We start from the raw sequence: 25,867 nt of genomic DNA on the forward strand, positions 1-25,867 counted from the left end.
TGGCTAAAAACCGTTGGAGAGGAATGAGGCCACTGGAGCGATTACTAATGAGAGACAAGCACGACACACGACACGGCTCAAGAGCAGTGGCTCTTTTATTATGCCGCAGACGACCACTTCCGCTTCTTCCGGTCATGAGTATGTGGGGTAACGCAGCGCTTTTTTATCATATTAGATACATTTGTGTGTTGAAAGTTGTTATAATGCTACTCGCTCGACAGCTGCTATGAGACACTTGTTGCACACTGCAATAAGCTAGATCGATATTAGGCATGGTAAAACACGCTGTAAACACATGCTTTACTAGCTGTAAATCAAGAAAACTAGATTTAAACAATAAGACTTACTGTGTTGAGCTATATAACAATGATTCGTTTTCTGTCGATGAATGTATCCAAACAGTTGCTCACCTGTCTAATAAAACATAAAATATTAAAGTGTCTTTGGTGTTTCCAAGGTTTCTACAAAATAAAATCGAGGATAATGCGGGTATGACGTTATTGATAGGCGACGCACGGACATGGTCCGTGTCCTTGTTAAAATTGTTTATTTCTCTGGATTTAAACATTCTTGGAAACATTTGGGATAAGTCCACAAGTAAACAAAATATATAACATTGTTCTAGTGGTTTTTGGACATTTTAATCCAAAATTTTTAGATATTGTACATTTAAATTGTACATAGAGCAAAATATGAAATTTCCTTCTGACAACAAACATTCCCAAGAAATGCATTTAGGACTCAAATCTTGACATCATATAAAGTCCTCTCATTCTACAGTAAGGTAAACTGAAAGTTACATTTGAATTCAGCTCTTCAATGCACCAGGAAATATTAAAACCTGCCACTGGCAGTCAGCTATCATTGCAGCCTTGCAGGTTTGCTATACAAACAGTCAATGTAGTCCCTGTGTTGTTCTGATCAGATTTACAATTAAGATGGGTGGCTTGATTCACATGCTGGTCTATTCTTTCAGACGTCAATCAGCCACACATACTATATGGATTAGGTGTACAATTCAATGCGGTAGACTCATAAACACATTGATCAGTGCCTGTAGGTACAAAAGCCAGCAACTCATTATTTATCATCCTGAGATTACGTGCTTTTCGCCTAGTACATACTGTAATGTATTCCGCCTCTTACTGGGATTGTGTGAAGTATTTCACTGATGATGCTGGTAAAGAGAAATTGAGGATCTGGATGAATGATCACATCTATACCACCAAACATCTCCCAAAATAAAATATTTTTACACAATAAGAGAGAGTACGGGCGATCTGCAGTACGAGAGAGATGAATTTGGGAGTAATGTCACGTCTGGAAAACTTGCATAAACATGAAGATGCCCAGAGATATCCATCATGATTGAGTTAGTTTTAATCATGGAGTCATGTAATATCGGCTTCTTGCAGTGGATACTCCAACGCTAATGGGAGTGTATTCATAAAAAAAAAAAAAAAAAACACCACTAATGGTTTGTGTGCCCTCAACACACAAACAGAAACAAACACACATGTGCTCACACACATACCCTTGAGCAAGGACGACTGAGAAAGCTTTTCATATTCTAATGGGGACGCTGCACTGGGAGACGCTGATGCCTGGGAGATGAAGCATTCTGGGGCTTTTGCAGCAGTGCTGATGTATATGTTGGCTACTGCTTTGGACTGATCCCAACACTGTGATCCAGGAAAGATGAAAATTTGATGAACAAAATGATTGCATGCCTTAATATTCAAGACTGATATTGAACATCTGCTCAGTAGTTAGCACACTTTTCAATACTAAAGTTTACTTATGGTATTGTTTCATCACCAAAGTATGTGAATGCAGCAGCAAAAAGTATATGATTTTGAAACGGATATAACATTTAAGTCGCACTGTAAGAAGCTGGTATGCATTAATAATAAAGATAAAAAATAAATAAAAATGTGCGACCAAAATGTAGCCCAATTTGACTTGAATAAGTTTTATCACTGAAAATACTTTTGCTCAATTTAATGTGTCCTGATTGACTGTATTTTCTTTAAAGGGGACCTGAAATGCCCCTTTTACAAGATGTAATATACTGCAAGTCTCTGGTGTCCCCAGAATGTGTTTGTGAAGTTCCAGCTCAAAATACCCCACAGATCAGTTATTAGTGCTTGTCAAATTTTCCCCTATTTGGTTGTGAGCAAAAACACGCTGTTATGTGTGTCCCTTTAAATGCAAATGAGCTGCTGCTCCTGGCCCATATTTCAGAACTGGGCGGAGCTTTAACAGTTCGTGCTTCGTTGCTGAACAGCAACAAAGCTGGAGAATCTCACACAGCCAAAGTGACGATTGTCAGTAACGGTGTTCAGCCTTACATTGTTCAAACTGGAGTCGGACACCGATGGAGAGACTCAGGAAAAAGTTACAACATTTAGAATGCAACTGGACATTTCTGAATGGTTAGTGGATAAATTTATGTAGTTGCTGTGGAGTTGATTCAACTCATTGAGTAGCATGTGAAGTCATGTTAATCTTTTGTGCAAATCAAGCGTTGAATTGACCCTTGTTTGTGAAGCAATCCAGTGTAAAACGACGGCATGGCAACAACAACACTATACTACAACAACTCTTCATCTTCTCTAAAGCAGCCCAGCATGGCCTCACCCCCTTTGTTGCATGTTCTCGGGGGCAGGGTTTATGTAAATTTTAGGGTTAGTGAGGTCACTAACCCGGGAAGAAGCTCATTGTAGTCCCTACCAGCTGCTTGTTATAGTCTTTAAACAGAGAATACTTTAAAAATATCTCCCTTTGCATTGAACTTTGAGCGTCGTAACTTTGCAAACATTGTTTATGCTCAAACAGCAACATTATACACTAACTAAAGTTAAAAAAGTGAAATCATAATCAACCACCCCTTTAAAAAAAAAAAAAATTACTGACCCAAAACATTTATACATATGCAAATATGTATACATACAAACACACAATAAAAAGTATTTAAAGAAATACTAAGAAAATCTGAATATTAAAGTTGCCCTAGAATCAAAAATTGAATTTACCTTGGCATAGTTGAATAACAAGAGTTCAATACATGGAGAAGACATACATTGAGTTTGAAACTCCATTGCTGCCTCCTTCTTATGTAAATGTTTAAAAGACCTCCGGAAAACATGGCGAATCTCAACATAACAACGTTACGTAACAGTCGGGATCATTAATTCCCCCCCCCCCTATATTTGCATATGCCAGCCCATGTTCAAGGCATTAGACAAGGGCAGCCAGTATTAACGTCTGGATCTGTGCACAGCTGAATCAACAGACAAGGTAAGCAAGCAAGAACAATAGCGAAAAATGGCAGAAGGAGCAATAATAACTGACATGATCCATGATTACATTATATTTTTAGTGATATTTAAATATGATCATATAACACCAATCTTATCATCTCTACACTGGTTACCTATTAAGTTCCGTATCGATTATAAAGTATTGATAATGACCTATAAGGCTCTAAATGGTTTAGCTCCTGTGTACTTAACGGATATTCTATCGCCCTACAATCCTTCCCGCTCTCTAAGGTCACAAAACTCTGGACTTCTGGTTGTACCTAGGATAGCTAAGTCCACTAAAGGAGGGAGAGCGTTTTCACATTTGGCTCCTAAACTCTGGAATAGCCTTCCTGATAATGTTAGGAGCTCAGACTCGCTCACCCAGTTTAAAGTTAAAGTTATGAACAGCAGCTACGCTAATTATTCTCCTTTTGCTTTTCTGTTTTACTTCGGGACACCCGCCCTGAGGTGACTAGAGAGGACTTCAGCTTCAGTTTGGATCCAGCCTCTTAAGAAGACCTCAGACGACCATCACCTGTGAAGAGACGGCGCCAGCTCCTGCGAGGACTTCAGAAGACGCAATCATCTGGATCAACATTCACATTGCACAATCTCTATATCCTAATTTATTGTTAATGTAATTCATTTTCCAGGAGCTCTTTGCTTCTACCTTCAGTTAAACTGCTAACAGTGATTGTAATTAATTACCTAAAGTATATTATTTGCTAACTACATTCTTTAAATTGTAATGTTGACATCCATTTTCTGTAAAGCTGCTTTGAAATGATATGTATCGTGAAAAGCGCTATACAAATAAATTTGAATTGAATTGAATTGAATATTTGTAAATTGTCTTTCTAAATGTTTCGTTAGCATGTTGCTAATGTACTGTTAAATGTGGTTAAAGTTACCATCGTTTCTTACTGTATTCACGGAGTCAAGAGCCGTCTCTATTTTCATTTTTAAACACTTGCAGTCTGTATAATTCATAAACAAAACTTCATTCTTTATAAATCTCTCCAACAGTGTGTACTGTTAGCTTTAGCCATGGAGCACAGCCTCAAACTCATTCAGAATCAAATGTAAACATCCAAATAAATACTATACTCACAGGAATCGATCCATGCATGCAGCATGAATGACGAACATCTTGTAAAGATCCATTTGAGGGTTATATTAGCTGTGTGAACTTTGTTTATGCACTGTATAACTGCACTTATAGTCGAGAGCTCGGGAGGGCAGGGAGCGAGAGATTTAAAGGGGTCGCGCAGCCTGAATCGACGCATTTCTAATGATGCCCCAAAATAGGCAGTTAAAAAAATTAATTAAAAAAAAGTCTATGGGGTATTTTGAGCTGAAACTTCACAGACACATTCAGGGGACACCTGGTGAGTATTTATTTATAAAAAATTGTCTAAAAAGTTTTAAATGGAAATATTCACTACTTACAGACAGTATACAAAGATCTTAAACTACATACCCAACACATGCAAAAAACTCAAAATTCTTTGTGGCTATTAAAAACTTCTTTCATTAGTAGCCTATACTTCCATAGCTGCTTGTAAATCATCAATTTCTCATATTGCTCCCAATCCAAAGACAAACTCATGAAAGAACCAGAGCAAAATGATTTCTTTATACTCTGTACATCTAAGCCATTTACAATCACACCAACCCGACCGTATTTCACTGAATGCCCTTGAGTCACATGGAACAACTGAATCCTAGATAAAATACTCGTATTCCAGGTGGCTGCTATTGTGGATACAAGGAAAAGATTGAATCTCGGCTATCAGGTCATGGATTATGAACCAGCAGGGTTTGATGCTGTTTAGAGCTTTATAACATGTTCCCTGTCACTTTTTTACTTTAAGCCTTAGAAGACTGTCCTGCAGTTATCACTGGTAGATGTTTTTGTGACAATGCAGTAGTTCCCTGGCAGCTCTGGATCATCCTGGTGCTTAGTATCAGGGCGTAAGTGCAAGTGAAGATTAATACTGATGACATAGCGTGGTAGTCCTCTCATTTTTCATTAAGTCTGTCAGCGACTGGTAAATTGGGTCCTGCATTCTCCTCGGCAAAGCTTAGAGGAACACAGTCAGTGGCTGTGTGTGAAATGGCTGTAAGGTAACAATGACCTTGTCTGCAGTCCCAACAGCATGACAGTCACCACAAGGGTTCAGACCGCTGCTTTCTTTTGACTAATCCAGAGATTTGAAATCTAACCACAACATCTCATTATCCAGGCTTTGACAGACATAGACAGCAAACAGTACACACACTGATCTGCTCTGCAAATTCACTTAGATTCTCCTTGAGTAACTCCAACATATATACTTATAAGGCTGCGTACATTGATTTTTCCAATCTGCAAAACACAGGATGTCCAAATTTGCATAATCAAAATACTAATCTGGTGTTAATTGAGCCTCCCACTGTCTAATTACTTAAATGAAACAGAGTGCAATTAAATCTATCAGTCTCATTTATTTAATTGTTCTGGTCAGTAACTAAAGCCTTTTTCACAATCCTATGAAGCAGAGTCACATACTGTATGCCGCTCCGACTACACGTGTCATTTGGTTCTTTATTTGACTTCTTTTATTATTAACTCAAATGTAGCACATTAACAGTGTGTGACATTTGAGAGCCAGTTACAGCAAGTCTCATCATGTGGAGAAATGCCAATGGTAACTACAGACTTTAAGAATGATGCACCAGTGCAATGTGACAGGTTTTTGCAAACCAGTTTGAATTAAATGAAGAAAAAAAAAAACATTAGTAAAAGAAAAATCCCATTGGCTAAATTCACACAGGAGCAAAAAACTATTTTCAGCCCTGTTAGGAGTGCTTAAACAATTCAGTCACGAAAGAGAGTGACAAGAACATTTTGTAGCTAAAGTGACTCACTTACAGTATATTAACAGTAGTGACAATTAAATTTAGTGAGAGAGTTTGGCTTGCTTTGTGGGTTATTTTCTTGTGGTCTATGTCTAGAGTTAAAGCTTTCAACTCTCTCAGGTTATGAGAGGGGGTTGGGGTTGGTGATGGGGGAATAGTCAAAAACATCCATCTGACATAGATCTGTACTTCAATAAACAATTAAAACAATAATAATAATAATAATAATAATAATAATAATAATAATAATAATAATAATAATAATAATAATAATAATGCAAAAACAGCCAAACATCTCTACTATTAATATGGGCATTACTCTCAAGTTAGAGAAAAGGAGACTGACTTCGGTTACCCATCCATTTAGACATAATTTGATCATAACAGTCTGTTGTATAGACAATCTGAGAGTCACACTTGATAGTAAAATGGTTGTCAATCTTAAACAGTGACTTTGCAAACACTGCCATTGTGATTGTGAAGGTGATTTATTTAGGAGCACAGTTTAAGGGTAAACATGGCAATCATTTTTTTTCTCCTTTCAGCTCCAATTGAGAGCTGACACAAGGTATTACTCACTTACTCTCTGGACTGACAGCTACATTGGTCAAGTGGTGGATGCTGTTAAAATGAAAGAGATATTTTATGAAGCTCCGCACCTGTATATTGGGTCTTGCATCACCATCATCTTGCTTTCATCCCAGGTCCATTCTTTTTTCTGCAGGAAATCAAAGTGATCATTTCAGTACACCACAAGCCAGGCTTTAATATATGATAATATATCCAAGGCAGAAACCTGCTCTATCAATTTTCTCGTTTAAGTTCCAGCTCTAAATTAAACCAAGAGATAAAGCACCTGTGCAAATCAATACTTTATGTTTAAATGAACAGCACAAGGCAATTTAAGATGCAGAAATTGCAGGGACTGACTGTACCCATTATCTTTGAGCTAAGCATCTTGCTAAAGGACAAAACCATCCCGGAAACCAGCTTAAGGCAAAATGTCTTGCCAAAGGGTGAACACAGCAGAGCAGGACTGTTAAGCGTGTTATTCTCATCTCAAAAACTCCAGGATCAAACCCTCAGTCTTTAAGCTTAAAGATGCTTGAATCTTATATGAGATTGCTACCTTCATACCCATCTAAATTATGACCTGCAGAAAGTTATTGTTACTAAAAAAGGAGGTTAAAAAAGGAGGTAGAATCTAAGCAATCCACCCATAGCAACCTGACATTGAGTAAAGTTGCCTCTGGATGTGTTATGTAATATGTTCACATTGGAAGTTAACACTTGCATTTCTACAAACCCGATTCCAAAAAAGTTGGGACACTGTACAAATTGTGAATACAAAATTAATGCAATAATTTACAAATCTCATAAACTTATATTTTATTCACAATAGAATATAGATAACATATCAAATGTTGAAAGTGAGACATTTTGAAATGTCATGCCAAATATTGGCTCATTTTGGATTTCATGAGAGCTACACATTCCAAAAAAGTTGGGACAGGTAGAAATAAGAGGCAGGAAAAGTTAAATGTACATATAAGGAACAGCTGGAGGACTAATTTGCAACTTATTAGGTCAATTGGCAACATGATTGGGTATAAAAAGAGCCTCTCAGAGTGGCAGTGTCTCAGAAGTTAAGATGGGCAGAGGATCACCAATTCCCCCAATGCTGCGGCGAAAAATAGTGGAGCAATATCAGAAAGGAGTTTCTCAGAGAAAAATTGCAAAGACTTTGAAGTTATCATCATCTACAGTACATAATATCATCCAAAGATTCAGAGAATCCGGAACAATCTCTGTGCGTAAGGGTCAAGGCCGGAAAACCATACTGGATGTCCGTGATCTTCGGGCCCTTAGACAGCACTGCATCACATACAGGAATGCTACTGTAATGGAAATCACAACATGGGCTCCGGAATACTTCCAGAAAACATTGTCGGTGAACACAATCCACCGTGCCATTCGCCGTTGCCGGCTAAAACTCTATAGGTCAAAAAAGAAGCCATATCTAAACATGATCCAGAAGTGCAGACATTTTCTCTGGACCAAGGCTAATTTAAAATGGACTGTGGCAAAGTGGAAAACTGTTCTGTGGTCAGACGAATCAAAATTTGAAGTTCTTTTTGAAAACTGGGACGCCATGTCATCCGGACTAAAGTGGACAAGGACAACTCAAGTTGTTATCAGCGCTCAGTTCAGAAGCCTGCATCTCTGATGGTATGGGGTTGCATGAGTGCGTGTGGCATGGGCAGCTTACACATCTGGAAAGGCACCATCAATGCTGAAAGGTATATCCAAGTTCTAGAACAACATATGCTCCCATCCAGACGTCGTCTCTTTCAGGGAAGACCTTGCATTTTTCAACATGATGCCGGACCACATACTGCATCAATTACAACATCATGGCTGCGTAGGAGGAGGATCCGGGTACTGAAATGGCCAGCCTGCAGTCCAGATCTTTTACCCATAGAAAACATTTGGCGCATCATAAAGAGGAAGATGCGACAAAGAAGACCTAAAACAGTTGAGCAACTAGAAGCCTGTATTAGACAAGAATGGGACAACATTCCTAATCCTAAACTTGAGCAACTTGTCTCCTCAGTCCCCAGACGTTTGCAGACTGTTATAAAATGAAGAGGGGATGCCACACAGTGGTAAACATGGCCTTGGCCCAACTTTTTTGAGATGTGTTGATGCCATGAAATTTAAAATCAACTTATTTTTCCCTTAAAATGATACATTTTCTCAGTTTAAACATTTGATATGTCATCTATGTTGTATTCTGAATAAAATATTGAAATTAGAAACTTCCACATCATTGCATTCTGTTTTTATTCGTACAGTGTCCCAACTTTTTTGGAATTGGGTTTGTACTATACAGCCCAATAACACAATTTACAGCACACTATTTCATTCTAAAAAAACAATTATAGATCATTGCAAAGACTCCATAGCCTCGAACATCTCAAGAAAATAGCATCTTGGAGCATTTCATGCACCTCACCCTTCACAATGATTCGTTTTCTATCTATAAATGTATCCAAGCAATTGTTCCTTTGTCTAATAAAATGTATAATATATATTAATGCGTCTTTGGTGTTTCCATGGTTTCTACAAAATAAACAGAGGGTAATGCAGGTATGATGTCATTGATAGGCGACGCACAGACACGGAAATTGCTTATTTCTCTAGGATTTAAACATTCTTGGAAACATTTTGGAGAATTTAAGTATATAAGTCAACAAAATATACAATACTGTTCTAGTGTTTTTTGGATGTTTTAATCCAAAAATCTTACATATTGTGCCTTTAACATTCAGTTAAAAGTATTGCAAACAATATACTTTGTATAGCAAAAGTATTTGTCTAATAACTGAATTATAGATTTAGATTTGTAGTATCTTTGTGTTGTTGTTAATTGTCACTATACCACTGTGTAAGAAATAATTAAAATGAACGAATAAATGAATAAATTATATATCTAAAATAAATATAAATATCTATCTATATCTATATCTATATCTATCTATATATCTATATCTATCTATATATATATATATATATGATATATGATATTACTTTATTGTCAGAACATGTCTGAAATTTTTCTTGCATCACAGTATATTTTCCATGTTTGCAACAATCATCTTACACATCACTTAATCCACACACTCAAAAAAAAAAAACCCTACCCTTACTACATCCCATATATATATGAATGAATTAATGAATATATCCTAACCCTTTAAACCTAAATTATGCATATTATAACTAATAAATTAACAGAAACTTACCTTTTTCTTTTTCCGCAGCGCTACTTTCACCCCGTCCACGGACACGATAATGTTGACTTTCTTCTTTTTGATATTCTTCACTTTAAATTCATACTGTAAAGAGGAGAGGAGAGATAGAGATCATTATGGGAAGAAATATCAATACAGAGCAATTAATTTTCCACCCTTCCAGGACACCCAAGGAGCCTTCCAGGAATTAAATTCAATCAGAAACTCTGTTTAAATAGAAATAATGTGGTCTGTCCTTTGCAAACATCAATAACTTCACCCTTTTTTATTGGCAAATATGTCCTTGTAGAGAACGGGCTCAATTGCCATTAACATTTTGACAATTGAAATGCAAGATTGAAACTTTTAAATGAGCCAAGTGCTTATCAACAGTGTGGAAATTAGAAAGAGAACAGCAAAGCCTTTGAAGTGCATCTGGGTTGAATCAAGTTCTCTAGTAAATGGGTTTCTCAGCTCTGAGTTTACTTTGTGATGTATGCAGGCTCCAGTGCTCTTCCACTATTCAAAGAGGCATTAGCCTGCTTAGACATGTATGGATGTGGGTGTTGGTACTACAAACAACTGTGAGCAAACACACTTACACAAGTAAACAAGAGTCTCTGCAGGGACAGTATGAAGAGCAGCATGTTCTCATTTTTCATTCCTACTCATGAGCAGTAAATAAATATACACACAATATGGTTAGAAAGTAGACTAAGTTGGTTAAGAGTAAGACCACTGGGAAAGTTTATTTGGAGTTTATATTACATTTAATGTCAAGCCTAACATCCTTCAAACATGCCAAAATTTTTACACAGTCAAGAAAATATAGCAGAGTAGTCCTCTAGCTACTCTGCATCTTGTTTATTCACTAGCTAATGTTAGATAATAAGTAAATGAGGAGAAAGTTTGCTTCTTATGTGTCTTCCGGCTTTCAGACAAGCATATGAAAGAAAAAGTGGATTCTATGACCCATTTTTGGGCTGTTTTGACAAACCACAACAAACCACAACCGCTCAAGATCACAAAGATGCAAAAATTTTAAACCAAGATGCAAAATTCAGTGTAAAAAAAACCCCAAAAAGTTATCTAATATAATATACACATAAAGCCGCAATTGAAATCATCTAATATAAATATACACATACAGCCGCAATTAAAATCATGTAAAATACCACATGACATCCCATCTTTCATTTATTTATTTATTGATTAAGGATGCAAATAAGATTTTGAAGCAGGGTTTGAATCAAATTCATTGAAACCAGTAGTTTGAAATTAATTAAACTTCTCACCTGTCAGCATTTATACAGTATAAAATAATAGATGCTATTATAATGTCTCTACTCAAATACTCAGTCCTATTGCCACAGTCTTCAGAAAACTGACATTCACAATGTTAATTTAAATACAATTTAAAATGTAATTATAACAGCAATAGGATATTGACAATATTATAATTATTCAATATAGCATGCAGTCATATTAAATATGAAATGATTCATTAAAACATGTAGCAAGCAAGAGAGAGAGAGAAATTATTAGCAGTAAATAAGTAGCTGCTGAGGGGGGAAAGGTTTTCAGAGTTACTGTAGTTCTCTTTCCGTCTTACTTAATGGTCTTTATTATACAATGGATAGCCAAACATCATTCAGTATGGTTTATAGCAAAGTATGTTAAACAAAATGAAAAACTAAAGTGAAAAATCACTAATAAGCAAGCTGTCACGTGCACCTACCAGGTGAAAGCACGTTTACCACTCTTTTCCATTTCTAGCCCCTCTCTGCTGTAACGCCTTCCTGTTTGTCTCATTTTAATTGAGTTTCTTTCAGCCACCTGGACCCCATTTCTTGTCTCTCAGCAGGTGCTGAGTGGAATTTCATCTAGTATTGAGACGCTGGGGTTAAAAAAGATACAGACACTGCTGTCTGTAGATATGTATGAATTAAAGATTAAACCACAAAGTAAAAACATATAATCTAAAACAAGTTCTGTGATTCTTTTTCAGTAGAAATACATACAAAAAGTAATGAATAATTGTGAATGATGGAGAGTTTAAATCTGCAATATTTACATGAAAATTATTTTGTGTACTACTAAATAGTAATGAACGGTGTACACAGGCACATCATCATGGGATTTGCTCAAGATGCACAACACAGGCCTGGCAAAACTTTACATCAAATGGTGAAATCAGAACGAAGTTGAGACCCGAGTCAAACAATGAAGAGCATTGAGCTTATCTTGAATTCCTCTCTGAGCTGAACCTGCAAGGTCACAGCAAAGTTTAAACAATCAGACCAGAAAACTAACTGTGCTTTCAGCTTGATTTTATAGCCAAACCTAAAATGTTTTACAAGGCCAACTGAGAAAACAATCTATATCATACATAATGAGATAAAACATTATTCCTGCACTGAATCACTGAGAGACCTTTAGCAAATATAAGTTGCATTGAATGTGATGAGACCAAAAGACTATGTATTAAAAATAAACAAATCCTGAAACTATAAAAGATATGCAAAAACAAGCACCACCAGTTTAGTCTGATTCATGAAACGGTTCTTTTAAAAAGGGTCATGAACTGAGAAATCAAATTTTCCTTGAGCTTTTGATATACAAGAGGTCATCATACTACAAGAATATCCTGTAAGTTTCAGAACTGAAAACTTTCTTGTTTTTAATATTACCAAGCCCTGGTCAACTTCACATTGTTTCTCTTAGTATGATGAAAATAATCTGTGATTTAAACTGTGATTAAATTATAAATAGAAAGCGTTCAAAGAACGCTCCCTTTGCAATCGCTGGAGCTATCAATCAAACTGCGCAAGTTTATCAGTGACTTGTGCCAAAACTTCTGTAATAATTATGATTTGAATAATGTTCATAAGACATGTAGTTACAGTTATGTTGGTGAAGATACAGTTTCCAGTCAATTGTGATTACTTTTTAAACATCGCTCACAAAGGAATCATTCAACCAACCAATGACTGTGGGAACAATGATGTGCTGTACCATACACTATCATTCAAAAGTTTTAATTAAATGATTTTACCCCCAAACTTATGAACAGTAGTGTATATCTGGGAAGAAACACTGGTCTGGATCTTGGAATGAATAGAACAGACAACTAACTCCTTTAATGAATAGTCTCAAAATACTCACTGAAATACAGGTTATGTTCAACTCATGGAATCTGCTGCAAAAACATCACCCTGTAACCACTGTATTCTTCCTGACATCATATTATTCTTTAGACAAAAAGTGACTCAAGCAGCTGATATTCAATATGGTTTATAGCTTTAGCTCTGGACTGCATAAAACCTTGTATCTGACGACTACTATGTCCGCTCTTTACAAAAAATATGGCAGGCACCATATCTACAAATCCCATTGGATCCTAAAAGTTACATTGATTCTGCTATAAAAATTAAGGGATAATAATTGCCATTATCTATTATAAACTTCACAGACAGCAAGGACACCATTGCTCAGCTATAATAGTGCACAAGTAACAGAGCAGAAGCCATTCATTTGATCTACAGCGCACCTTTAAAATGTCAAGCTCGTTTTGCTCATTGCAACAGCATTCACAATATCTTACATTGGTCACCTTTGAGAAATGGCATCTTTCAACAAAGTGACATTCACATGCTGTTGAGGCTAGATTAGGATTTTAGTAACTCTCCTGGGAGCAGGAGATTTCAGTGGGTTACATCGCTCTATGCCAGCAATCTACAAATCAAATCCTGGGTCACTCATGACAGCTACATGCACATACTGGTGCAATGACTTCCTAATCCTACCGATACATTCAATCTTAACATGTAAGATTATGGGTTGATTATTGAACCACCCATGAGGTAGGGTGATCCATCATCCTCTGGCACTTTATTTTGTCTTGTCCCAAGGCGACATTACTTACACAGCAGACTTGATAGTCTGATCATGGAGGTGGGTGGGTAAGAATGAAAATAAGGATGCATTAACTAATCAATCCAATTTGATCATGAAAAATTCAATACTGAATTTCATAATTGATTAGTTGGGTTTTTGCACTGCAGATGCAACACGTCTGGAGAAAGTTTGGAAATTGACATTTCCAAAAATTGACATTGCTTAACTGATGCAGCACCCCTCAGAAGTATGCAACCTGCAGTCATAAATCCATTTGTACATCAATTGTTGCACTCAAATTAAAGGATTAGTCCACTTTTAAATAAACTTTTACTGATAATTTACTCACCCCCATGCCATCCAAGATGTCCATGTCTTTCTGTCTTCAGTCGAAAAGAAATTAAAGTTTTTGATGAAAACATTCCAGGCTTTTTTTTCCCCCCATATAGTGGACTTCAATGAGCACCAAACAGTTGAAGGTCAAAATTAGTTTCACTGCAGCTTCAAATTGTTCTACACAATCCCAGACGAGAAATAATGGTCTTATCTAGAGAAACAATCACTCATTTTCTAAAAAAAAAAAAAAAAAAAAAAAATTATACATTTTAACCAGAAATGCTCATCTTGCATTATCTTATTTAAAAGTGGACTAATCCTTTAATAAGCAATTTACATAGATTTTTTTTTTTTTTTAATTCATTCAGGTAATGTTTCATGAAAGAGCAAAAATCTACGACGGCAGGACAAAAGGAATCATATTTTACAGCACCATCAGTTTGATGACAGCTTAGAGCCGATTCTTTCAATGACTCGTTCAAAACGACTCACAAACTAAGGTGTTACTGGTCTAAACTAGTGCTGTCAAAAGTTGCAACCGGTACAAAGTCGGTACTTAAATTTTAAAAACATGACAGAGCGCTGTTGAGCAGATTCGTAAACACCTCTGATTGGCCACTGTGTTCACGCACTCATCAGATATGTCTGTGATTGGCTACAATAATCAAGGCTTCAAAAACAGGTTGTAAATAGACATCAATGACACTCTTCACGGAACATTTACACAGATACACACGGGAGCGTTTGAAAGCAAACACTCCAACTTTCAAAGTAGTTTTCAAACATTCCCACTTTCAAATTCAAACACTTCAGTGTGCTTTCAAATGCTCCCGTGCATTGATAATTGTAGCCAAATCACAGAAATATCTGATGAGTGCGTGAACACAATGGCCAATCAGGTGTTTAAGAATCTGCTCAACAGTGCTCAAAGCGTCACATTTTTAAAATTTCAGTACTGTATCGAAGTCGGTGCTTTTGACAACTAGTCTGAACTGGTCTGACAAATCAGAGCAGTTTCTGAATCAAAATCTGATGCAGAAATGATTACTTTCAGTTTAAATGTAGGCTACTAAAGTTCAGGGAAACTTGCAAAAAATTTTTTATACCGTTTATAATTGTAACACTAAGTAAAGGACTGTATATGTATTATATAAGGTAAATAATTTGTGTATTATCCAATAAAAATATAATATTAATAGTTAGTTGCAGCCATACCGAATGTCAAGGAGAAGAAATTTTGTTTGGAGGTTTGATATCTAACCATCATTCTAACAGATGTTAAAGGATATTACAGATGTTTGAACTGAGCTATTGTGTGGGGAAAAGGCTAAATCAGACAGTGGGCTACATAACAACATTTCCACCAAGGGCATTCTGACAGTTCTTGGAAGGAAAGAATAGAATGTCAATGTGATCTGTACTTTCCAGGGTAAAAGAAGTCACGACATTCTCTCTCATGGCTCTTTTACCACACCTCTTTTGATAGAGTTTTGCATTCTAGACAGCAAGTGAGTCACAGGGCCATCCGTATCTACAGCCCTCGAGAAGCACAATGGGACAGACAATGTGTCAGCATTAATCATCAGACATGGAGGATCTTGGTGACAATTTCTGCAGCTTATCAAAAAGTAGAGGTTCAAGAGGAGAAAAAGGTCTCAGATCAGACAGTTCTTGCTGGAGAGAAGCACATCTGTCTTGCAAGTTTACGCAGATGACAGAAAAAAAAAAAAAAGATCATGAATCTAATCTGAAAATCAATTTCCAGATGATATACGACGCCCACATTTCGCTGCCACAGCTGAGGAAAAACTTTGACTTTGGCAGCAAGCCTTTTTCCCATGATACCAAAAGACATGGACATGCTCTGAAACAACATTAAGATTCGTTCAGTGTCCATGGCTACACAAGATACAATCAAGAATGGTGTTCCCATAGCAACCAATAAAGATATCCTCAAGATGTCCAGAAGGACAACAAATTGTTGAAAATAAATTGATGAATTGCTGAGTTCTGATAAAATGATTGGGATACTATTCCAGAATAACCAACCTTTAGTCTAGCATTAACTTCCAGTGAGATATGGGAAACAAAATCAGTTTATTTCATCTGTATAGAGTAAACCAAGTTTCATGGCTTTGAAAGAGATTCAATTCTGAATGTCATAAAAGACCTAATTTCATTATGCTCTGAAATGAAAAGACAATCATTTCTAAGCAAAATGAAAAACAGAAAGTGATACATCGAATCTTTTCAGAATAAATATCATGATACTAAACATTACATTTTCCATGCTACAAAAAAAGTTGACACCACAATTTTAGAGGCATGTTGTGGTTGCTAGGGTATTGTGAACGATTGCTAGGCTGTTTACTGGCTCAACTCAAAAGAACCCACCAGTCTCTATAATACCCAGGTCCCTACAGAAAAAATAAATGTAACAAATATAACTCAAACACATAATTTATAGCCAGAAGCTAGTGTTTCCTATTTTTTAGAGGACTGTCGATCATGGTTTATGTATACATAAACCATGATCTCAAAAAAAGAAAAAAGAAAAAGAAAAAAAAGGAAACACTAGCTTCTGGCTCATCAGCTACTTTTCCATGAAAAAAGGGGGAAGGAGGCACAATGACACAATGACTCTGAACATTATAATTAGGCTGGCTGTGAAGAGCCTCTCAGTATAAAAGCCCACTGGGGAATACAGCCTCTTCGCATTCATACTTTTCTCTTTTTCTCTCTCACCACTGTCAGAGACCTACGAAGATGATGCTGAGGTACAACAGAGCCTTGTGACACAGCTGTAACTTACAGGCAAAAGCTTGTTTCATTACAGAAGCAATGGCAGGGTGACCTACAAACATAAGACCATTTCTTAAACCATTGCCAGGTGGAAAACACCTCACTCTCATTTCATCTTGCACATTTCATCACCAAACAAATGCTGTTTAAGAAGTAATCCAAATCCAAAACAAGATGAACAGTGCCTGTGCCAAATGTAATCAAAGAAATTAATTTGGCCTAGCTATTAAGTTACTGCACTAATATGTAAAAATCCAGAGGGTTATTAAGTATTAAAATTATCTTCATGCACACATTCTAAAATTAACAAAGCTTGACTTCAATTTAAAGCTGAAAGTGAGTAATTTCTCCCAACACACATTACTAAATTAAATCATCCAAGTAATATTCAAACAGCTTCCCCCCAACACCATCCCTCATCTCTTATTGGCCAAGCAAACAGATAGTCCCGCCCCAAGCTCCCAATGTTGCTGTGTTGAAATGCTCAAACAAACAAAGTAATGTTTTGTAAACACCATAGAGCCACATTTTGGTGAAATAATGGCTTATTTAATTGTAGAAAATATTGTAACTTGTCATGCACGGATATTGACATCCTAAAATATTTTGTCGAAACAAGGAGAGAAAAAAAAAAAAAGATGCATTTTGTCCAAAAAAAAGTTTTGGATGGCCGGAATAGTGGCATTTAAGTAGCGCTTTTTTGACTTGTTTTGACCACATCAGTATCGGTTTCGTGAACACACTTCATTATGACCAAAAAGGATGCTAAAGTAGCAATATGTAAAATTTGTTCGGCTGAAATTTCGAGAGGCAGATTGTTGACGAAGAACTTTACTACAACAGGTTTAATTTATCTCCTAAGAACAAGGCACCAGAAAGTTCAAACATCAAAACTTTCAGTAAAAACATTTTCGGTCCATCACCAATTATAACATTTTTTTTAATTATTATTTTCTAGTTTAACACTGATTACATTTTCATCTCAGCATGGCCAACTAGTCTCTTACTGACTCTTAATTTATTTTCTTTAAAAGCGCCAAAATTTTCTTTAAAACCATCAAAAAACTGCTTTCCGTACCCTCTGAACTATTCATTCGTTACCATTTCTTTCGATATAGCAGTGAGTCAACTGCGGTAAACAGAAAAATAAAGAACAGGCAGTAAGTGCGTATTTGTGTGATGGGGATGTTATTATTGAGAGTAAACAAGTCTCATAATGAACATGGGTTGAAAGCAAACACTAACTGCCAGTCTGTTACATACACACAAATATGTTGGCATCATGAGGGTTCTGTCTTTAGTTAATCAAGCCAAAAAATACATAGAAGCATCATGTGCAAATAAACTAAGCTAAATGGGACTGAATGTGCAATGTTTTGTGCTGGAAAAATAAATCAGAGGTTGGTGTGCTGTAAGTTAGGATTGAATTATACAGCTTGACCCCTCAGTCTTTAAATTATAATTTAAGACAACTGGCATGCTGTCATCGCTGAAAACAAAAGGCTGACAAGCCTCTCAAGAAACCTGTGTGGAAAAAAAGTTGAATATACGTGGCTTAACAGCAAGAGGAAGAACTGCAGCTCTCACACCCATTCCTTTCCAAGGAAAATCTGAGAAACAGTCTCTGACAGGTACGCAGAGATGATATTTAACTGCAGTGCTGTGAATCACTACTTCTCTGAGAAAAACAAGATGAATCTCCCAAGACCACAGGAAACTGAAATGACTGTATAATGAGGTATGACTAAGTCAAGTTCCCCACTATTTCATGACTCTGAATATGAAAAAATATTAATGACACAAGAGTGAGGGTTTTGAAACAAATAGCAAGGCCAATAAATGTTAAACTGTGGAAAGCAAAACTAGTAGGAATGCACATTATATTCTGTATCATAAGAGATACTGGCACTTTTTTAAATTTTTTTAATTGCATCGGCCAACAATGAATATTTAATTGTGTAATATATTCATTTAAACAATTTTTACATATACATGAAGACAAACGCACATACATAGAGCACATCAAATGTAAACAGGAGCTCCAACATACTTGATTGACCCTTTCGTAATTATTTATCAGTTATTGGCATTAGCATGAAAATAATTTCCAGCTAAGTAGTAGGACTGGGTATAAACACAAATTTTACGATTTGATTCGATTTCGATTCATAAGCTTACAATTCGATTCAATTCTGATTTTGATTCAATCCGTTTCGATATAAATTAATTGGTGTAATGTATGAGGTAGAGTAAATGGCAAATTTTCCCATGAAAAAACAATATCTCTCAACTAATGCTGTAAACTATACAGAGAACCCAAGTTGATACATTACTATTAGTATTAAAGGTTAAAATTAACTGATTTGTATAGGCTACCTACATTCAAACTACACAAAAGGAATTAATAATAATAATATTTCACTTTATAATATAAAGTTTCCACTCACTGTTTGAAATATAAACATTTAAATGGCGGCTGTTATAAAAACATGGATTAATTCAAACATTTAAAGGTGCTCTAGAACCAGTTTTTACAAGATGTAATATAAGTCTAAGGTGTCCCCTAAATGTGTCTGTGAAGTTTCAGCTCAAAATACTCCATAGATTTTTTTTAATTAATTTTTTTAACTGCCTATTTTGGGGCATCATTAACTATGCACCGATTCAGCACGCGGCCCCTTTAAATCGCACACTCCCCGCCCCTGAGCTTGCGACTCTATAATACATTGCATTTACAAAAAGTTCACACAGCTAATATAACCCTCAAATGGATCTTTACAAGATGTTCGTCATGCATACTGCATGCGTCGGATCATGTGAGTATAGTATTTATTTGGATGTTTACATTTGATTCCGAATGAGTTTGAGGCAATGCTTCGTGGCTAAAGCTAACATTACACACTGTTGGAGAGATTTATAAAGAATGAAGTTGTGTTTATGAATTATACAGACTGCAAGTGTTTAAAAATGAAAATAGCGACCGCTCTCTTGTCTCTGTGAATACAGTAACAAACAATGGTAACTTTAACCTCATTTAACAGTACATTAGCAATGTCATGATCACCGTCTGTTCCTGTCAGTTCTCGGACTACATCTCCCATCATCCTCTCTGCCACTCACCTGCACACACTTAACACTAATCACTAATCACCACACCCAGCTGCAGCTCATTACCAGGACTATAAAAGACTCTTACACACATCACCTCACTGCTAGGTCTTGTTTTCCCTGTGTTGCATTTCCAAGCGTTATATCCTGTCTGCCTGTCCTGTGTTACCGTTCCTGCCTGTTTCCTGCTTGTTGACCCGTTGCTGCCTGTCCTGACCATTGCCTGCACCCTGACTACGATTCTGCCTGTTCCTTGTTGTTCCCGTTTGCTCCCGTTTGACCCTGCCTGTATGACAACGCTCACTGTAAATAAAGCTTTGCATTTGGATCCCTACCTGAGTCCCGCCTCCGTTACAAGCAACATGCTAATGAAACATTTATAAAGACAGTTTACAGATATCACTAAAAATATCATGTTATCATGGATCATGTCAGTTATTATTGCTCCTTCTGCCATTTTTCACTATTGTTCTTGCTTGCTTACCTAGTCTGATGATGCTGCCCTTGTGTAATGCCTTGAACATGAGCTGGCATATGCAAATATTGGGGGCGTACATATTAATGATCCCGACTGTTACGTAACATTTTGTGTTATGTTGAGATTCGCCTGTTTTTCGGAGGTCTTTTAAACAAATGAGATTTACACAAGAAGGAGGAAACAATGGTGTTTGAGACTCACTGTATGTCATTTCCATTCAACTATGCCATGATAAATTCAATTTTTGATTCTAGGGCACCTTTAATATTGTAGAACATGTCAAGTAAAAATACAATGAATACATTTAGAAAAATGTTCCTTTTTCAAAAATGTTCATTTTTCTTGCTGACCAACAAATTTATGGTATTTATGGTGATTTTCTGAGGTAAATGTAACATTATGTGACATTTACGAGCTGTTTTCTTTCCCCAGTTGAAACACTCATTGAACAATTACATGAGACATGATATGGATTTTGGTAAGTTGTACATTCATGTTTATTTCATGCTGTAACTAGTAGTAAAGTGGAAGAGATAATCAGTTCACGTGCGCTCCACGCTGCCACCATGCTTGAACTGAGGCACTACAGTGATCTGTCACGCCACTTTAAAGAGCGCCAAGGCAGTATACGGTTTGAATTTTGGAATAAAACTGGCAAAATTTGAAAGCTGAGACTGTGTTTCATTTCAATTATTGCGATTTATTGGATGAGAGGTGGCGACGAGCGCTAGAAAGTTTTGTTCATTCATCAACTGAAAACAGACTAAAAGATTGATTCTTGGGATTTAAGAATCAATATCGATTAATCAAATTAAAAGTGAGAAAATTGAGAAATCAATATTTTTAACCCAGCTCTACATATTAGTAAAAGACAGAATTCAAGTATCAGTGCATCCAAAAACAAATTAAGCAAATATAACCTTAATTTCAGAAAACAATGCAGAAAAACAAAGAATCAAATAAATTAATTCAGTTCAAACTCTAACCAACAACAAAATAACTAGGACAACAGTATCCAAACAGGCATGACATGACAATATTCCAATGATGAGCAGTATAAGCAGAAAATACACTGAAAGTGAGCAACGCAACAAAATTGAGGGCACGACTTCGGTTTGCATCTCATACAACACAGCATACTCACACTCACAACACTCTCAAAATAAATTCATAAGTGGGGGTTATAAGACTCATCTGGATAAAATCCCCCCAAATAAAGCCGATCCCTTTATTGTTTAAAAAGCTCTAAGATCAGCATAACAGCCCTTCTTTGCATAGCCAATTAAAAGCTGCTTGGGAACCAGAGGGCTTTCTCATTGTGTGGGAGTCGTAATGTACACCAGATTCTGACCAGGGTTGTGCAGAACAAACACAATCTTGCTCTGGGTATAATCTCTTAAATGCGTTCTCCCTTAAAAGTTATGAAAATTTACCACTTTCCTCTGACCTTGCTCTTACATCTGCTATCTATATAAACAGAATGGCCATCATCTTTCCTTCTGATGGCCCTCTCAGCTGAATGAGTTTCTCATTTTAAACTGCTATGAATATATAGTGTCTTCAATTTCCAATGTAAGAGAGATTAAGTGTTATTTAGGAGACAGAATGCATAAGGTTGTATTGTTATGCATTTTAAAATTGCTATGTAATAAAGCATCACTTATGTAAAGTGCCCACTTTCAGCTTTATACACCCCATAATCTAGCAACATATTTCTTGCTAAACTGTCTTCCTGATTTTATGCTACAATAATGTTCTATCATATTTTAAAAATGTAATGCATTAAAAATATATATGAATATTAATTTATTAATTTATTTTATCATCACTTAAATGTAAACTTTTTGGTGCATATATGGGTCACTGACGAATAAGTTTTTTAAAAGTGTAAAAAAAAATCATAATGGAGACAATTAATTTTGAAGTTTTAATGTGTTAATGAGATTATGTGGTTTTTATAATCAATTAAAACTGATTTTGTCATTTATTACAAGATGGACAAAATCTGTCAACAAAAAAGTCATTCGGTTTAACCAAAATTTCGGTTTTATCAAATGACACATTTGGTTATACTGAATGACGATAACAGGCTGATAATCTATCTAGCTAGCTAACAAAAGGACAATTAAACGTTTTAAATTTAATACAAGTTTTTAAAATATTACAACATTTTCCATGTTTTATAGCGGTTGTACTGAGTGACCTGATGTTTTGGGACATGCGTATGGGCACAACAAACAAGAATTTTTCAAATTGTTAAAAGAGAGTTAGTTGCTTTGCTTCACGACCATGTGGTCCTTTGCAGGTGTCTGAATGATGCCACATCCTGTCACATGTTATTGACCGTGTTATTGATCCAAAATGATCCCTTTATATTGTTTACTCCGAATGACATCAATGAAATTAATTTTTCCAGACATTCTTTCTCATAACAAAGCAACGACTTCTACACATAATTTTAATACCTATTTTGCACTGTTGATATATGATGTTAGAAAATCATGCCAGAATAAAAAACATATACATAAACCGAATTACCTTTTGACACTTCAAAATCTTTAAAATACCTTTATATGTAGCAAAATATAATTAAAACCTTTTGGATTCAATAAAAGAGATCTAGTTGTACTACCTTACATACTTTGGATTTCATATCTTTGTTTCTTATTATTAAGGCTTTTGGACAAAAAAAAAAAATGACCCGTCACTTCAATGACCCAAATACATCTATTTAATAATAATAAATCTAACAAATTCAAAAATCTTGGTTATAACAACAGTCTAAAAGTGACTGAACAACATATGTCACAAAATAAACTTGCAGCTGTCTATTATTCCTTGTAAGTATGTAAAGTAAGTAAATTCTCCTATGTGTTTGTCAAATATTGAAATATTGGTATTGCGACAATGGCTGTATGGTTGCTGAGTGATAAAAGACAGGATAGATAAATCTGTCCTTTGGCACAAAGGCTGAGAGTGTCTCCTCAGCCATTATTAGTTTGGAGTCTGGATGGCTATTGGCAATCTGCTTACTGCAATTCATAAAGTTAGCAAGGGCCCTTCAACACTACAGCACCACATTTCTGCTGTGAAATCAAATCCAACACTTAAAACCATGAAAACCACAGGGATCTGCTGTGGGAATGAAAATGATGACCACAGCATTCCCCTTCCCTCTGGGTTCAGAGAAACTGGCGTTTTTATTATTGAAGCTGACCGGCCTCATTCGCAAGCTTATCTCTCTTAAAGAGAGATATAGCAAAAGTGTCTCAGAGGAAACACTATGAAGGCAGGACAAAATCCTTGATGAAATCTTTCTTTCATGTTAAAGCTTTGGCTGCTAAAATCCAAATGACCCCTGGATCAAACAGACAGTGAAAAAAGTCAATATTCCGTTAGACAACGAAATGCCACAGTTTGTGTTTATCAGTCTTTGTTTATAAAACTAACAACTGACTTAAATGACATGGAAAGTGTATATATAAAAAAAAAAAAAACCCTGACAGAATCCGTGCAAATTGCTGCTGAACGACTGAAGAGTACCCTAAAAATAATGTTATTATTCATCATTTAAAAATCAATAATGGAACGAAGCCAAACATCTAAAAGAAGAAGAAAAAAAAAGTCATAGCCAAATCGCTTTCCCCTTTGACAAATATTCTCCAGAGACCAATATATTACAGAGTTTTTAGGTAAAGAACTTTTATCTAAAAGACACTTTTTTCACATAGCACTCCAGGCTATGTGTGCTGACATCAAATGGTGTCATTTAGAATGGATGGAGAGTGATTTCTGATAAAAGTGCCTTGTTAAATATTTTAGTAAAGAGTCGGCACAGACATCTGTAAAAGAGTTCAAATAAAAGGTTTCACTTCTATATGAAATATAAGCAGATGAGGAGAGTAACATTCGAGCGCCATCATCACATGGTTTGGCAACGTATACACATGGCAGAGTACAGAAATTCAAATGACTTAAGGTGATGCTTTGAATATTAAATTTTGCAATTTCACATTGCAAATAGATTGCACAGTTGATGCAAATTGGAGAAATGCTGTGAATGCTATATGCTATTCTTATGAATTACAGCCCCAAATAATTATATATAAAAAAAAAAAAAAAGTGCAATGAAGTGGTGACCAGGTGGTTCTTAATTTAATTTACTTGGGAAAAATAAACAATTAGAAAAAAAGCTAATGAATATTTATCTCCAAACAGTTTAATCTTGATGCACATAATCTTCACATTTCAATCTTGGTTAATAGCAGGCAAATAACAGCAGACTGAAAACCTCATCAGAAACACTCCGTCAAGATAATTTGTTTGTAATTGAGAAGGAGCCTAACCTCCACTCCAATCACTCATACTCCACTTGGATACAGCTAGATGTAAGAGAAATATAAGGATGTGAAAATGAGCCTCATTCACAAATGATTACGTACAAGTTGTACATGCACGCAGAAAAGGTTCTAAGCTAAGGTGTGTATTCACTTGAATTTGTTGATCAAAACTGCTTGCATGCCATAATAGAATGTGCAGTAACATGCTCACTGACTCCAGCAACAGGAAAATTGGAAAGTAACCATACAAAATTTTCAAAAGAAATGCAATACAACATATAATTAGAAACAAGACAATTTAAAACGTATAGTTCACCCAAAAAAAAAAAAAAAAAAAAAAATCAAAATTCCGTCTTCATTTACTCATCCTTATGTCGGTCCAAACCAGAAAAGACTTTTGTTCATTTTTGGCACACAAAAAAAAAATATATATATTTTTAAAGGTGCCCTAGAATTAAAAATTGAATTTATCTTGGCATAGTTGAATAACAAGAGTTCAGTACATGGAAATGACATACAGTGAGTCTCAAACTCCATTGTTTCCTCCTTCTTATATAAATCTCATTTGTTTAAAAGACCTCTGAAGAACAGGCGAATCTCAACATAACACCGACTGTTACGTAACAGTCGGGGTGTACGCCCCCAATATTTGCATATGCCAGCTCATGTTCAAGGCATTACACAAGGGCAGGACGTCTGGATGTGTACAGCTGAATCAACAGACTAGGTAAGCAAGCAAGAACAATAGCGAAAAATGGCAGATGGAGCAATAATAACTGACATGATCCATGATAACATGATATTTTTAGTGATATTTGTAAACTGTCTTTCTAAATGTTTCGTTAGCATGTTGCTAATGTACTGTTAAATGTGGTTAAAGTTACCATCGTTTCTTACTGTATTCAC

General features: G+C 35.8%; 1 protein-coding gene across 2 annotated transcripts in view; it reads right to left on the reverse strand.

The window, feature by feature from the left end:
* nos1apa (nitric oxide synthase 1 (neuronal) adaptor protein a) overlaps nucleotides 1–25,867 on the reverse strand; it is a 141,730-nt gene that overhangs the window by 87,399 nt on the left and 28,464 nt on the right. For both annotated transcript variants that reach the window (XM_048200058.1, XM_048200060.1), the window contains exons 3-4: nucleotides 10,013–10,105; nucleotides 6,866–6,924 (exon numbers count right to left, since the gene is read on the reverse strand). In XM_048200058.1, the coding sequence (XP_048056015.1) occupies nucleotides 6,866–6,924; nucleotides 10,013–10,105 (152 nt within the window). The remainder of the gene's footprint in view (nucleotides 1–6,865; nucleotides 6,925–10,012; nucleotides 10,106–25,867) is intronic.

Source organism: Megalobrama amblycephala, linkage group LG8, assembly GCF_018812025.1.
Source record: "Megalobrama amblycephala isolate DHTTF-2021 linkage group LG8, ASM1881202v1, whole genome shotgun sequence".
Classification (NCBI taxonomy): domain Eukaryota; kingdom Metazoa; phylum Chordata; class Actinopteri; order Cypriniformes; family Xenocyprididae; genus Megalobrama; species Megalobrama amblycephala.